The 15,252-nt window shown below is 40.9% G+C and overlaps 2 protein-coding genes across 2 annotated transcripts; both read right to left on the reverse strand.

Moving 5' to 3' along the window:
• Window positions 1–617: 617 nt before the first annotated feature.
• dcaf15 (DDB1 and CUL4 associated factor 15) lies at window positions 618–6,789 on the reverse strand. The gene is given in 13 exon segments (XM_026360889.1): window positions 618–1,374; window positions 1,753–1,868; window positions 1,975–2,079; window positions 2,169–2,251; window positions 3,340–3,462; window positions 3,628–3,719; window positions 3,810–4,397; window positions 4,773–4,934; window positions 5,018–5,154; window positions 5,270–5,376; window positions 5,526–5,664; window positions 5,874–5,971; window positions 6,601–6,789. Coding segments are annotated over 13 exon segments (1,995 nt in total). The 3' UTR covers window positions 618–1,318.
• A 204-nt stretch (window positions 6,790–6,993) lies between these two features.
• khsrp (KH-type splicing regulatory protein) lies at window positions 6,994–14,627 on the reverse strand. The gene is made up of 18 exons (XM_026360670.1): window positions 14,402–14,627; window positions 13,100–13,202; window positions 12,967–13,020; window positions 12,844–12,880; window positions 12,681–12,739; window positions 12,508–12,579; window positions 12,363–12,420; window positions 11,455–11,602; window positions 11,177–11,275; window positions 10,965–11,066; window positions 10,731–10,833; window positions 10,368–10,492; window positions 9,978–10,274; window positions 9,773–9,882; window positions 9,591–9,679; window positions 9,224–9,433; window positions 8,545–8,768; window positions 6,994–7,840 (listed from the first exon to the last, which is right to left on the reverse strand). Exons 1-18 carry the CDS (start codon window positions 14,489–14,491, stop codon window positions 7,832–7,834), a joined length of 1,989 nt encoding a protein of 662 aa, XP_026216455.1. The 5' UTR covers window positions 14,492–14,627; the 3' UTR covers window positions 6,994–7,831.
• Between the last annotated feature and the right edge of the window lie 625 nt (window positions 14,628–15,252).

Below are 15,252 nucleotides of genomic sequence, written 5' to 3' on the forward strand. Positions count from 1 at the left end.
CAAAGAGCACTACGTAGTAAAAAGGGTATATCGGGGCAGAAATCGAAATCCACTAACTGCAATGTTATAAAAAATTGTTATTTGGATTCTGTCCCTAGCTTGTGCTGCTGAAACTTATGAGGTTCTCTCTTGTACTTAAATCTGTGCTAAACGTTTGTAGCTTTATTCTCACTGTTAACTAAAAGGATGTGATTGCTCTCAAAACTTGTGCAACATTTTTTTTGCAGACACTGTTCTTTGTCTTTGCTTAATCTTTAATAGAGATCAAGTTCCAAAACCTTTAGATCGCACACTTCCCATAATGCAACATAATGGCATCTCTTGTTGTAAATACCCACTGCATAGTACTTCTCTTAATTAGTACATTGAACTTTATGACTATAATTGGTAGAGTGCGCTTGTAGTATCTGCCAACCTCATCACATAATGTAATCACGTCAACCAAATATGTTCATTCCTTATTTAATTTAAAAATCTTTTTGAGGTTTGAGATAAAATCATCCAGTACCTCCTAGAAATTCCTGACAAATTCTGAACAAATTTGACTTCCGAGTATAACACAATGAAAGCTTTGCATATATAATTTTGTTAAATAATTTTAAAACCAGTTACCAATAAATATTTTGAACATTTTATTTTAACAAAATATCCTAACAGAGCATAGTCTTAGTTATATACCAGTTAACAACCAGCAAGATGTCAACCAGCTGAGCAGCTGACTCCAACAATCCTCTACTTCCATGACGTGGGTTAAAAAAAAAAAAAAAAAAAAAAAAGATGGTGCAATACTGTGTATTCCTTTCACAGCTAGACTGAAGTATCCCAGGTCAGATGAGGAAACAACTTGTTCAGAAGCAGCAGAATCTGTCAAATGTTACATACACATGACACACACACACACACACACACTTTTTCTCTGCATGAATTTGCCTTGTCAACATCACACAGGTGCAGATAATGCATACGTTCAGTTACAGAAACAAGAACACACATACTACAATAACATTTTATGTATATAAAAAAGTAAACACTAAAACTTTGTTCAGTTCAGCTCTTGGCTTTGGTGGTTGCGATAATACAGTACACAATTACAAAAAGGATGAAAGTTGTGAAACCTGATTCAACACAGATCACCTAAAAAAATCATCTTTACAGTATTTCAGTGTTTTATTCCGTTTCCATTTAACATCTGTTTTAACTACATGTGTAATTTTTCCTCAGGTTAAGGTCAAACTTCACTTTGAAGAGGAGCCCATGGCGTCTTGTATGTGTGTGCTTCTGTTTCTGTTGCTTTGACACTCGTAGCACTCTTCTTTCTTCATAATACAATCCAAGTACATCGGTCACTATCTGCCAACACTTGCAGGGAAGAGCCTACGGGTGAGAAGAATTTTATTGGAATTCACACCCACAGAAACGCAAAAATTAAAGCAAGAACAGCAAGAAACGTAAAACTGTCCTAAGAAAGCAACAGGAAGCCTGATCACACCAAACTCTGTACATTATGGCAGGCAGTGTGGAGAACCTGGGGTGCACACAGAAACAATGATACTGCCTCATAATGTACTGCAATACTGAAAACCTGGGTACTAATGTCATCTAAAACAACAGAATCTAATCTAGTTGTATTTGGCTTCTGATTTGCACTGATGTCAATGATTGAGATTTGTAAGACAACAGGACATTTGAAGACACTGTCTGGTGTGTGGTAGATATGGGGACACCGTGTGTTGACGTGTATATAAAACTCACCTTTGTGTAAAGCTTCGTTGGTCATGCGGTTAATGTAGCGGGAGCTGCTCTCAGGAACCAGCCACTTCATCACCGTGTTCACACAAGACTTCCTGTAAGAGCTCCACACACTCCCACTGACGAAAAAGACAAAAATCGACATGTTTATTCCAAAAGAACTAAACACAGATTAACAGAATGACAGACAGGAGTGTAAATGAGGGGATGGCAGCAGTTCCTCACCTAGTCTGACCTCTGACCTCTGTAAGGTCACCAACACCCACAGTGCAACACACACCTGTGTTTAGGTCCCAGCTAACTTGCAGGTTGGAATGGTAGGTATTTGGCCTGGAAACAAAACCAAGCAAAAGCAGACTAAGTGGGGACTCATAAGATGTGCAACAAAGAGGACCGGAGTGTCCAAAACAAATGGGTACCTGCAGTGCTCCTCGTCTGAGTTGGAGAAGGCCAGTAACAGCAGACCAATGTTGATCATCACGGTGTTGGTCTCTGCACACACCTGATAAAAATCCAGTAGCACATTATCTAGATTGATTTGAAAAACATTTTTCCATCCCTTGTTTAAAATCCTAGGATGTGGCGTGTGATGAATGATTAATGTGCATACTCTATGACCACAGTGCTCGGTGTCATACCCCTCTCTCTCTCTGACATTGTTTCGTGTCTCTCTTGACAGTCATCTTTTTTTCTTTTCATCTTTTTTAATTTGATCTGGAGTTAACACCACTAGGATCTACAGCCACAGCATCAGAACTGGATAAATAAAGTTGGATTTTAACAAAGAGAGGGACGGTAGTCAGAACTGAGAGGAATGTACTAAGAAGTTCTTTACAATGCATGGAGGTTTGGGAAGGCAGAAGGCAGAGAACTAGTTACTGTCATAGCCACTTCCAGAATAACATAACAAAAATCAGAAGGATGGCCCCAACTGATGATGTGCTCAGTGAAAACCTCAGGCAGCAGAAACCCAAAGAAAAAGAGCAATAATGCGAATCATAACAGAAGGAGAAACGTCTGCACAGTGTGTTCCTCAGACAGAATAAGTGGCAGATATTCAAAAATCTTACTATTGGATGGAATTAAGTGGGACTGAAAGACAGCACAGAAACCAGGTCTAAGTACAAGATCAATAGAGGCAGAGGTCTACCACATCAGGCAGGTGCAGAACTCGGGAAGAAGGAAAATGAGAAGCCCTAGAAATACCAAGGGCAAAGAGAAGGGCTAGAGAAGATGTGGAAGTTTAGGGCAACGGCAGTCCCCCCCAATAATCAAAACACTCAGTCAGTGAATTCAAAACTGGGAGAGTGGCTCGAGCAGTTTCCAGGAACAACATCTGAGATCTCTGTCCAAAAGACTAAAGTCCTAGGAACAGCTAAGATACTGCACACGACTCAAGACCCTGGTAGAAGACCTGAGCTTGAAGAGAAAAACCCAGAGCTTAGAAAGAAAAAACTAAGTCTAAAGGAGGTGTATGGTGAATTTTCTGTATATTATTTTGGTATAGGAGATAGAGATATATTAGTATAGTTCTGTAAAGTTATGATGTGATTCACACTGAAACTACTGCATGTGTGAGTGTGTACTGACCTCTAATATCACAACATCATAGTCGCTGAAGGAGCAGAACTGAGGAGCCCACGCAGCATCGTTCCTGATCACTTCATTGATAAGATACTCAAAGTCTAGAGTCAACTGCTCGACACAAACACTCTGCAAGTGAGAAACCACAAGTTAAAACTACCAAAAGCAAACAAATAATCTCTCGCCATTAGCAAAGGACTAGTAAACGCAACATTCGTTCATAATTAAGAAACTACACATTGCATATATTCCATATTTTTTTATTTAAATCTGCACACTGGCCCAAACACACACCTTTCCACTGTGCGGTCCAGTGATCAGCTGTAAGTTCTGTCCTTTCAGATCGGTGACTGTGAAAGGTAGCTGGACCTTATCGTCTTCATAACCTAGAGACAGAAGCAGAGGAGGGACAGCTGTTCGTCAGCAGCTTCAGACTTGACCTTTTAAGTGTCTCTGTGTCCACCTCTCCTTCTCACCTCCTGCTGTATGCTGTTCTGCTGCCCCTGGTTGCTGGAGGCGGTAGTGCAGGCGTGAATAGTTTACATATCCAGGATCACAGGGACCAACATCTTGTGACGAGGACGGGGTCGGAGGGGATGATGGTGATGAGGACGAAGATGCAGGGGACATCACTTGTTCTGGGCGCTGATGCAAGCTGTGGCTCAAACCTGAAGTTGATGCTTGTGGTAAACTAGTCCGTCTCTCCTCCTCTCCCCTCCTCTCTACATGTATCCCTTTGTCTCCTGGTATCTGTGGTGCGTCTTTTTCACCATCAGCAATTCTCTTCTCTTGCTGGCCCTCAGTTTCTTTTCCACTTCCTCCTCCACAGCCCTGAGCTCGCCTAAAGAGGTCAGCTGCAAACTCCCGGGCTTTCACTGCGGCCTGAGACTGGCTAGGAGATGAGGGAATTGGAACAGGCCTACTAGGTGGCAGTCGGCTTTCGGGGGATCCCTGAGGTAGTGCGGAAGTAGAGGCAGAAGAGGTAGACGAAAGAGATGTGGAGACTTGACTTGACAGTGCTGCTCTCTTTGTGTAGAGGATCTGTGATGACTGACCCTGCTTGCCTGCAAGAAACAGGGCTGAAAATTAATCTTATGCTACATTTACATTTAGTCATTTGGCAGACGCTTTTATCCAAAGCGACTTACAAGGTAAATGTAAGGAGGTCTCCCACATGAAAGGCGATGATCTTACCACTAAACTAATCAGCCACTTGCTAAAGTGTAACTACTGAACTTCTGCCTGAAATTTAGCCCAATATCACAGATGTGTATTTCAGACCTTTGTCCTTCTGACATTCTTCCCTCATCTTAAATTTAGTTCCTGTTGAAAAAATGGCCAAACAATTTCTTATGCCGGTATGAATGTGTGGCATCTTAGATTGTTAACAACTGCCTGTGTAATCAGAGGCAGAGGCATACAAACAGTTTGTGTATTACCTGGGCAGAGTGAGATGCCACATGCCACCAAAGAGTAGCTGGTGTTCAACAGGATGACCTGGTCCTTCTTCAGCTGGAAGGCTGGCTGGAAGGTGGGGAACGGATACACCACCTGGTATCTGCTGTTGAGCACATAGCCGTGCTCCAAACACTCACCACTCCCTGGGGAGGAGAGGCCAATATGACAGAGTGAGTTGAAGGCAGCAACTCTGGTAGAGTGGGATTGTGTCTGTATGTGTGTGTACCTGTGCGGATGGTTGTGGCTGAGGGAACTGGGCAACAGTAAGAGCAAGGTTTGGGAGGAGGCATGGAAGCAACAGTGATGTAGATATCTCTGTTGTTTTCATCAGTCATCATCAAATTCATCAGAACGGAGCGTGTACTGACAGGTAGAAACACACACACAGAATGGATTCTCAACTACACACTGAAGAAATTCTAGATTAAACCGAACAAGGTCCATACAACTTTTCATTGTGGTGTGTATTATTCCTTACTTGAAGCCAAAGATGACAATTTTAGAGTGGTCATTTGGCCACTCACACACAGTCAGATACAGGTCACTATAGATTTCTTCGCCAGCAAACAGACGCACATGATGGACCTAAACACATAAGTACAAATAAAACAGTGTACGAAATACAGTCTGACTGTTCTAGGTGCCAGTGCCACACTGTAGATGCATTAGTTGTCTGTTTTCATGTGAATCTAATGAATAGATAAAACTGAGGGGTAAATGTTCATTTTTCTAACCTGTTTAAGCCTACTGTGCAGGTTGAACTCCCACCAATAGAGATGGTAGGTATAGAAGGAGAAGTCATCATCTTCTCCACAGTCACTGGTGTAGGACAGAACATAGCGGCCACATTTCGTGAAGCCAAGAAATATGTGTCTGAAACCACAAATGTGACAGTATAAGATTATATAATACATGACTGCTTGAACAATAACATAAAACACAATAGTTTTTAGCATGTATGGATGCACTGGTGTGATATACTAGAATGTGTATTTCATATTGTGTATTCACAAAATACACTTGGGAAAAAGGGAGAATTCAAACTGGGAGCGTGCAGGGCAATCACACACAAACTTACTCACCCTGCTCTCAGGAACTCCTCACTCACAATGTTTTTTAATGGGACACACACTCGAGGTGGGAGCTTCCTGAACAGGCGCTGAGAAAACTGTCCTGAAAGCTGCAGAAATAGATGACAACTTCAAAAAACATGCACATTGTAACATGACATGTTTAACATGTGTGGAAAACATATGGCTTTTTAGAAATAATGGTTCTGCATACACACAGATACGAATCCCTCTTCATTTGAGAGCCAGGGTTTTTTTTTACTACCTTTAGTACACAGACAGTAGACCAGATGTCTATTAAGTAACATCAAAAGGGTAACGATAAACCTGTGGGTGGAGGTTGCTTTACTGAGCTGTGGAGCACTGCTAGCTGCTGCTGCGGTTTAACAGAAGCTAACGTTGACCGAGCTTTAACGTTATAATACAGCAGCCTTGGGTTTAATGCTAGCATGCTAACGCCATTTAGTTACATCTGTGTGAGCCTATCGACAAGACTGTTTATGCAAGACAAATACCGATGAACATCGCCTAAAAGCCTTTTAAACGTAGTAGCGTTAGTTAATTAGCCACCTGCCGGCCATTAGCTGTTAGTTAGTTGTCGAGCTAGTTAGCAGTTAGCCATCAGCTAGCTTTAGCCTCAGAGACTCCTCAAAGGAGCCTTTCACTGAAGCAGCCTCGCATCGTTTCGGACCCACTCTCTTCGTGTTTTATAGCACACATTTTGCGTATCCTGACCTACCTTCCCACGCATCAGAAGCTTCACGACATGGTCTTTATGTTTTCTTTGGGCTTTTTGTTTGTTGTCGTCCTTTTCTGATTTCGAGCTGGGCGCCATCTCTCTCTGAACTGTTGTCCCCCGTTGCACTCAGCGGCGTCCTGATTGGTCCGCGGGCCGCAGCGGGCCGCCCTCACTTGCCGCTGGACACATCCATCAAATCCTGAACAAAGGTCGGTGCAGCAGAGGTGTCGCCCTGCAGAGAGCCACCACACACGGATCCAGCTGTGGTGGCTCCATCAGGGCCACTTCAATTCATGCAAATACCATTTAAAATTTTAATCTGACTAAAATGGCTTCATCCTCTGCGAACAAACTCCCAAACACAATGGCAGCGATGACCACACAAGACACTGGTAATTTGAATTTTTTATTTTAAGTATTTAAAAACAAGCAGTAAAAAAATGACATTAACAAAATCATCATACAATAACAAAACCTACTGGGGAAAAAAAAAAAAATCAATAAAGGTGTAGGAATTTAACAGAGGGCAATCAAGCACACAAACATACATGCACACACAACCAGCCTACGTACTGTAGGACATTTGGTGCCTTAATACAGTCAACGGACACACTTTTCTGTTCAGTAGCAAACACTGTATACAGACACACAGCCCCCTCCAGGAAAATAATTACAATGAATAAAATTAAACCATGGTAGCAGGGAGAAATACACCTGCAACTTAAACACTGGGAATGCCGTTTTAAAAATGAAGTTTAAAAAAAAAAAAAAGAAAGAAAAAATAATCTTCACAATTGTTTTTCATACAAACATAATTTTTGAATATATTCAAAATACTGATTGATAGTTTTTTTACCCTTAGGAAATTGAAGGGGAAACTACTTAAATGTGAGTCAGTGTTGAGTTGATGTGCTAGCTTGCAAGAAAAAAAAACCAAAAACATTCACATTAAAAAAAACTCGGGTATTATAAGGTGAAGGGACAAACTAAATACTAACTGAAGTAGTTTAGTGCTCTGTTCAATGTATGGGCAAAACGGGTTCCCCTTATTCTTTTTTCCTTTTCTTAAATTTTGACTTTAAAAAACAAACAACAATGTTGGAATAGAAAAAGTCTTAAGTGGATGAGTAAACCATGGTCTGATCTTATTAAAGCCAACAAGGAAATCTCTTGACACAAAAACCAAACAAGTCCAGAGACTCATCGCAACCTTCCAACACTGCGTGGCACTTTACTGGGCCTGAAAAGAAATACAGACATAATGTAACATAATTAGTTGATCTGTAGAGAAATTTGTTAAAAAAAACACACACTATGATGCACAAAATGTGTGTGAAACATATAGCTTTTCAGAAATAAGGAAAAGCTATGTGTAAGTAAATAAGTACTAAAATTGTGTTTAGTACACAGACAGTAGACTAGATATCTATTTGGCAACATCAAAACGGTTTACGATAAACCTTTGGGTGGACGTTGCTTTTATGAGCTAATGTTGAAATGTGTAAAATTCTACCTGTGATGTGTGAGAAGTATGAATTTATATAATGCAGGTTCAATAATTAACATCTGTCAGGTACCAAATAGATTTTTAATCTGAATATATTTGGTTCATGTTGTCTGAGCTAAACAGATCAGAACCAAGCAACAAACCCAAACGTATGGATGCTGGTTCCTCTGTCTGCAAACAAAGCTGTATCCATGTGTTTGTTCAGTGTCAGGATGTTAATCTATAATTTTACTATAATATCTGTGCTTTGTCCATGACATGACTGTATAAAGTTGATTTGAATAATCTGTTCTTTTCACAGTATCACTGCCTAAACACAGAAAAGCATATACAACACCATAAACCGGGCATTAACTAATTTGGCCATTCAGTATGTTCTTTTTTAGCTTACCAGAACTTGACAACTGCTATGTTAATTTTAGACATGCATGTACTACCTGTTGTCCTTGCTGTGGAGCAGCTGCCTGTCCAGGTGCCTGTCCTGTCTGGCCATAGTAGGCAGCCTGCTGTCTGTAGTACTCAGCCCAGGCTGCACTGTAGTCCGGCTGGCCTCCAGCTGCAGCCCCACCTGCTGCTGCAGTGGTTGCTGCTGTGCCTGCAGCTGCAGCTGCTGCTGCTGCTGCTGCTGCTCCTCCTCCTCCTCCTCCTCCCGCTGGCTGAGCTGGAAAAACAATATACACAAACACGTGTCATTATGAACAATATTACTATCATCTAGATTAAATATTAGTTTAATAGTTCTAAAAGTGGTACATGTAGTAATTATATTCACAAATAATTAAATTCCCCAAAAAATGTGTGGTAATTGTGCAAAATGTTCTGTTAAGTTTATAATATATTTAAAACTGTACTCTGTATATTTTTTATTTGAACATCCTTGATGGATATAAAGTCTTTTGATAAATAATTAAAGAACATTTAACTGTAGGCCTGAAATTAGGGGTTTTCAAATTTAAAGGAGACAATTTATTTTATTTTGTATGAATTCTAAGCATTTATTTCACTGGTCAAATCTTTCAAGCTGGGATGTCCATGCTCAATTCACCCTTAAAGACCAAATCCTGTCAAAGCACACAGTTTGTGCAAATACATTTTCACAAAAGTCAGTAGACTTACTCATGCCCATCTTCTTATAGTACTCCTCCCAAGCCTTAGTGTAGTCTGGGTGGCCACCAGAGGTCTGTGCTGCTTGGCTCTGGTCCCCTGGTGCTGCTGCTGCTGCAGTGGCTCCTGGAGTCTGAGCTGTCATGGCACCTCCTGGCTGCTGGCCATAGTATTGTGCATAGTAGGCTGCCCATGCTGCATTGGGATCGGTTGCTGCTTTACCTAATAAGAGAATTGAAAAATGAATGAATTGCCTCAAACTGTTCTGCCAAACAACTTCAAAATAAATGTATCCAACATATGGATAAAGAATGTTTGGGGGAAAATAGAGTGAACGCACAAAAGTAGGGGGAGAAAAAAAAAAAAAAAAAAAACTTACTGGGGTCATGTGGACCTGGGGCTTGCCACTGCTGGTAGGTACTTCCCCAGCCTTGTGGGCAGTACTGGGGACCACCGGGTGCAGCTCCACTGCACAGAATCAAAGAACAGTTTGAGCACATAATTAGATCAGTTTACTTTGGAAAAATGTTTCCCGTACTCAACTTTGTGGGCTGTACTTACTGAGGAGCACCACCAGGGGGCCCTGCATTATAAGGGTTGGGATCATAAGGACCCATTGGACCACCTGGGCCCCCTGGACCAGGACCACCACCCACAGGACACAATGGACCCTACAAGAAAGATGGAAAAAAAAAACCCCAAAAAGAACACATTAAGAAGTATTATATTTGCTTCACACAGTTGCTTATCCGTTATTCAAACATACCTCAATTTTCTCTTCTATGAGTTGCTTTGCATGGTCAATCTGTTGTGGGGACCCTCGGATAGTGAACAATTTGAAGTTTGGGTCACCGTTTGGTGGGGGCTGGCGGGATATCTCCACAAATGCACCGGTCTGTTGGTTGATGGACTTGACATTCTCTCCTCCTCTTCCAATAACAAGCCCACATTTATGAGCAGGTATGGAGAAGGTCATCTCTCCTCCGGGAGGACCCCAGCTTCCCTGGCCTCTCCCCCGCCCTCTCCCACCAGGTGGCATCCCTGCACCAGGACCTGGGGGACCCTGTGGGGGGAGAACATATCAGGATTAACAATTTCATAAACATGGACTATTATGAGGTCAGATAAGCTCTACACCATTATCACTAGTACTTACCCCCTGGCCACCCTCCTCCCGAGCACGGATGCTCTGTAGCAGGTCTGTGATAATTGAAGCAGCATGCTGACACTGGTCTGGTGGACCCATAATATGGGCAATTTTATCTGGACCTGAACCATCGTCTGTAAGGACAGACAAAAGGACAGTTGGGTATATTTGTTTAAAACAACAAAAATGACGACAATCATCTAGAAAGTACAAATAGAGAAACTGGAGCAGTCTCAGTGAAGTGGAACACACAATACACACACTCACAAACAGCGTTAGTGTTAAAACAGTGTACTGTACCGTTTAAACCTTCATGGAATGTTATTGTATGATGACATGAGACTGTTTAATATTAATACATGGAGAGCTCACCTGGTTTAAACTGTATCTTTACTCCAGCATCACTCTGGATCTTCTTGATCATCTCCCCACTACGGCCAATCACAACTCCTACAGAGTGGCGTGGCACAGCTATCTGCAGGAATACAAAAACAGATAAAAAAAAAACATGTTAGAACTCCTTAAAGCTGTTGAGCCTCAACCTTTAAATTAAGTTCAACACATACAACTGTATATTGATCATATTTATACACAGAAATTACTTACATCAATGCCACCTCCTCCCATCCTTGATCCATATTCATTTCTATCTCCAAAACCTGCATGATCTCTCTCTCGTAGAATCTCGTTAACCATCTCTTTTGCTTGCTACAAAAATCAACACCAAGGAAAACACAGGAAGTTAATGGAATGGGACACATAGGGGCCTAAACACAGCAATTAGTTAAAAAAAAATCTTGAGGAACCCTAAAGAGTACCTGCACTTTGTAAGGGTCTCCAATAATGCGCAGGGGTTTATCTATGTTGGGTGGCTGGGATCCATCTTGAATAAGAATCATTTTAACTCCAGCTCGCTCCTAGAAATTTGCAGGATACATTTATTACAAAGATGACTAATGGTACCTACAAAAACACAACCTTAGATTCACCTAACCTAATGAACTTATGCGTGTTACATATTTCACTTGTTGTACTGGAATTTCCCATTAGGTGATACTGGCAATCATCATCTATTAGAGTGCTCTGCGATTCTCACCTGTAGTTGCTTGATGGTCTCCCCTCCTTTTCCTATGATAAGGCCAGCCTTGCCTGCAGGAATGATCATTTCCTGCATAGAACCTGCTTGACCATTGGACGACTCATGACCCCTGGACACTACGTCATCTATAAGTGCCTTTGCTCTCCTGGTAGCAAATTAAAATCAAAGTAGGGCAATGAAATTACTGAAACATTTAAGGTGAACATTATAGCAGCACTTTGGTTAATGGATCACACTTGTGGTCAAAGGTGGGGAAAAAAAAAATTTTATGTCATAAAATCTGTCCAAAAAAAGGGTCAACATTAGTTAGAAAACAATGTCATTTTAATAATCTAGTCACAGTTTAATTTGAATACGTTTCTTATTTACTGGAACTTGCAGTCAGACTCATGGATGCCCTTCTGGTGTCTCCTTGTGCATTTCCAGTCTTGCTAAATGACTGGGTTTTGTCTTATATACAAATAAATACACTTTCGCTAAGGCTAAAGTATGGCTCTCTGCACTTATCTTTCAATTTTTTAATTTTGTTCCTTGGCTATGCATGTTGTGGTTTAGACACATTTTGTGCCCTCAGATGAGCCTACAATCTTGCTAACCACCACCACTGACTATCAGCAATCACATAGCTTTTTAAAGAGTGGAAATGATCATGATTACATAACTGACTATTGTTGTTTAACTTTGCCAAACTTAGCAACAGATCACTTCACAGCACGTTCTGAAAGGAGTGATAAGACACTGGTCAAACTGTTTCTATGTAAAGGCTTAATATTCGAACCACTGCAATCATTGCCTTCATTTAAAAGACATGCATGAACAAAGCATCCCCAGAAGCAGTCTTTGAGAGATGTGAGAAGTTAATACATTGGACATTGAAACATCAATAGTTTTATATATTAACTTACTCTATGGCATCTGGCGTTCCTGTCAGAGAAATACTTCTTTCTGGAAGACCAGCACTGTCTGTGAATAAAGGAAAGCATCTGAATCAATCCTAAAGGCGTGGGAAAATCTATCATACTATTGATTTAGAAATTACAGGGTTCTCACCATGTGCTATTTGAACCTTGCAGCCAGAGTCTTGCTGTATTTTGTTAATTTGTTCTCCCCCTCGGCCGATGACTTTAGGGACAACAGCAAAGACATTTAGATTTTAATTTGAATGTGTATAACATTACATGCATCATTTGTATAGTTTAGGAAATGTGTGTGTATGTACTCACTGAGACCAACCATGCCATCAGGTACCCTGTACTCTTCCATCATTGTGGAGGGCCTGGCACTGCACATAGGGGAGAAAAAATAAAATAAAATGTAGAAAGATCTAATCTGTCAAAAAGAAATAGCACCAAAGGTGGTCATGTAAAAGAAGAGAAAACACTATACCTTTGTTGTGACAGGGCTGCAAGTTGAGCTTCAATAGCTATAAAGGTAAGACAACTGGTGAGTGGTTGGTAACTAAGCTGCGTGAGTTTTTGTAGTAAGATGAACTGTGTGTATTCAACTTACACAACGCGGAATCTCTTTCACTCTGTGATGCTACCTTCTTGGCATCAGGTTCATCTGAAAGCGAAAGAAAAGGTTAGTCTCCATTGTTAACAAACAAATGGATACAAAATGCTTGGTTGTACTGATTTTCAACCTGCATCTTCCAATGATCTTTTCTGTGCTGCGAAGGGATAACTCTCAGCTCCTCCGTTGTTACTCACTGGGGGTCCACTGTCTCCACCTATTTTAGCTGCAATCTAAAGAGACACAAAACTAGATAAGAAAACCTAAGTGTTTGCAATACATCATGAAATAGAAATTAGGTTAAGTTTATGTAACATTCAACATCATTATTAGCAGTGAATGACACTTAACTAACATGTACAACTTAAAAAGATCTAATCATGTCTAATTGTGAGCGTGAGATCTATGGAGCTTGACTCACACTATAGACTTCAACTCAGGAAATCTATGTCTCTGCTCAAACGGACATTGACTTTTACATCTCTCTCTTAAGTGTACAAAATTTATGCAAGTGCAAAACTAAATTGCTTGAATATTACATCTATTTCTAACAGTGGGACCATAACCTGATACAAACACATCAACAGTGGCTAACATGAATCAATCTTTCCATAATTACTCTGTATTTAGATAAAGATTTAAGATTCTAAAAACTGTCTAAATCCAGTATATTCACTAGTTGCCTGTGTTTGTTGTGTTTTCTGTGTTATGCACCATTACTATCAATTCAGCATCACTGGCTTTAACAGTGTTCTCAGACAAAACAGCTGCCAACATGAGCCCTTGCAAAACTGTGCAGGCCATCCGACACCTTCATAAACAATTTTATAAACGACATATAAATTAAGAAAACAAAAACAAACGAACCAAAAACCACAACAGTTGCAAACCTAATCTAGATCATTTCAGAGGCCTGTAACCACGGTTCAAATACTCAGTACTTACATTTAGTCACCTTATAAGACTAAAATCCTTTTTGCACATTTGTAGCTGGGTATTGATATAACTAGCCAACATTAACAGCCACACGGCCGCGAAAGTATTAACAATATTTGTTAAAACGCTTAAACAGCTCAGCTAATTTCCATACGTGTAGGAGGAATAAACTTCCCCGTTGAATATAGTAACGTTAACGAACCTAGCTAAGTAGCTAGCTGTAGCTAACAGTCCCGTTAACCTAACTCAAAGATCACGGTCCCGATATTTGACGTTATTTGCATAAAAGAGTGACCTACGTTTTTGTCGTTTCTCTCCCCACCCGACAAACCTCTTCACCTGATCCCTCAACCCGGCGAGTTTGTCAAATACAAATATGAATGGCACTGCTAGCAGCTAGCTGACTAGCTCCCCACTAAAGCTAACGTTAGCTGCTGTGTCCCACCGGCTAACTAGCTCCCCGGCTGTCCTCTCTTGAAGCCGAACATTGAGGTACCTCTCTGGCTCGTTGTACAGCATCAGCAAAAGCGTCTTTTTTCATCCCAGCACCAACTCCATTTGTCGACAGACCGCCGTAATCAGACATGCTGCTCACAAGAGGCAAATATATACACACTGGGGCAGGCTGGATCGCTGTGGCCGGGTCGAGCTGCGCAGAAGCGGGAAGGCTGAACAAGAGCGTATGGGGGGAACCAACGTGAGCGAGCTCGACAACCACGCCGGCAAACTTCCCTGATCAAAACAGCCAATCGAAGCGTCAACCCGGGGTTTCTTCTTCCTCCGTGCGCTCCTGGGGTGGAGCACCGGCGTTATGAAGCCAAGACACCGCCGCCTTCTGGTCTGGACATGATCTGACTGCTGTCAGAGGTCACCAGATCAACACAGGCACATCGCTGTGTGTATAATAATAATGTATACTTTATACTCTATGTATCCACGAAGAACAATTAGGATTTAACAGAATACAAGACTTATTTTTCACAAATCAATAAGTCATTGTGTTTAGACAAGGACCTGTTTTTGTTTACCTTCTATTTATGTGAGTCAAATTATTTTATTTACAGAACTCTGTAAGTCATATTGTGATAGAAAGGAAATAAAAACAACAGCTCAATTTGAACCCAGGTTAGATCAACCAAGTTTTTAACACCAGTCATACCAGTATACATTGATTTGTCAGCTTGTGAGTTGATATTTCTGTACGTTCAGCCCATATGATGCAAAATTACTAAGGACTCAGCATATGCTATGAATGAATTATAATTAATTAATTGGAAGCGAACAGCTGACCACAGTCTCTACTTGCTCTATGATTAGCATTAAATTATAGATTTGTTTCATAATAAA

This window comes from Anabas testudineus, chromosome 1, assembly GCF_900324465.2.
Source record: "Anabas testudineus chromosome 1, fAnaTes1.2, whole genome shotgun sequence".
Taxonomy (NCBI): Eukaryota; Metazoa; Chordata; class Actinopteri; order Anabantiformes; family Anabantidae; genus Anabas; species Anabas testudineus.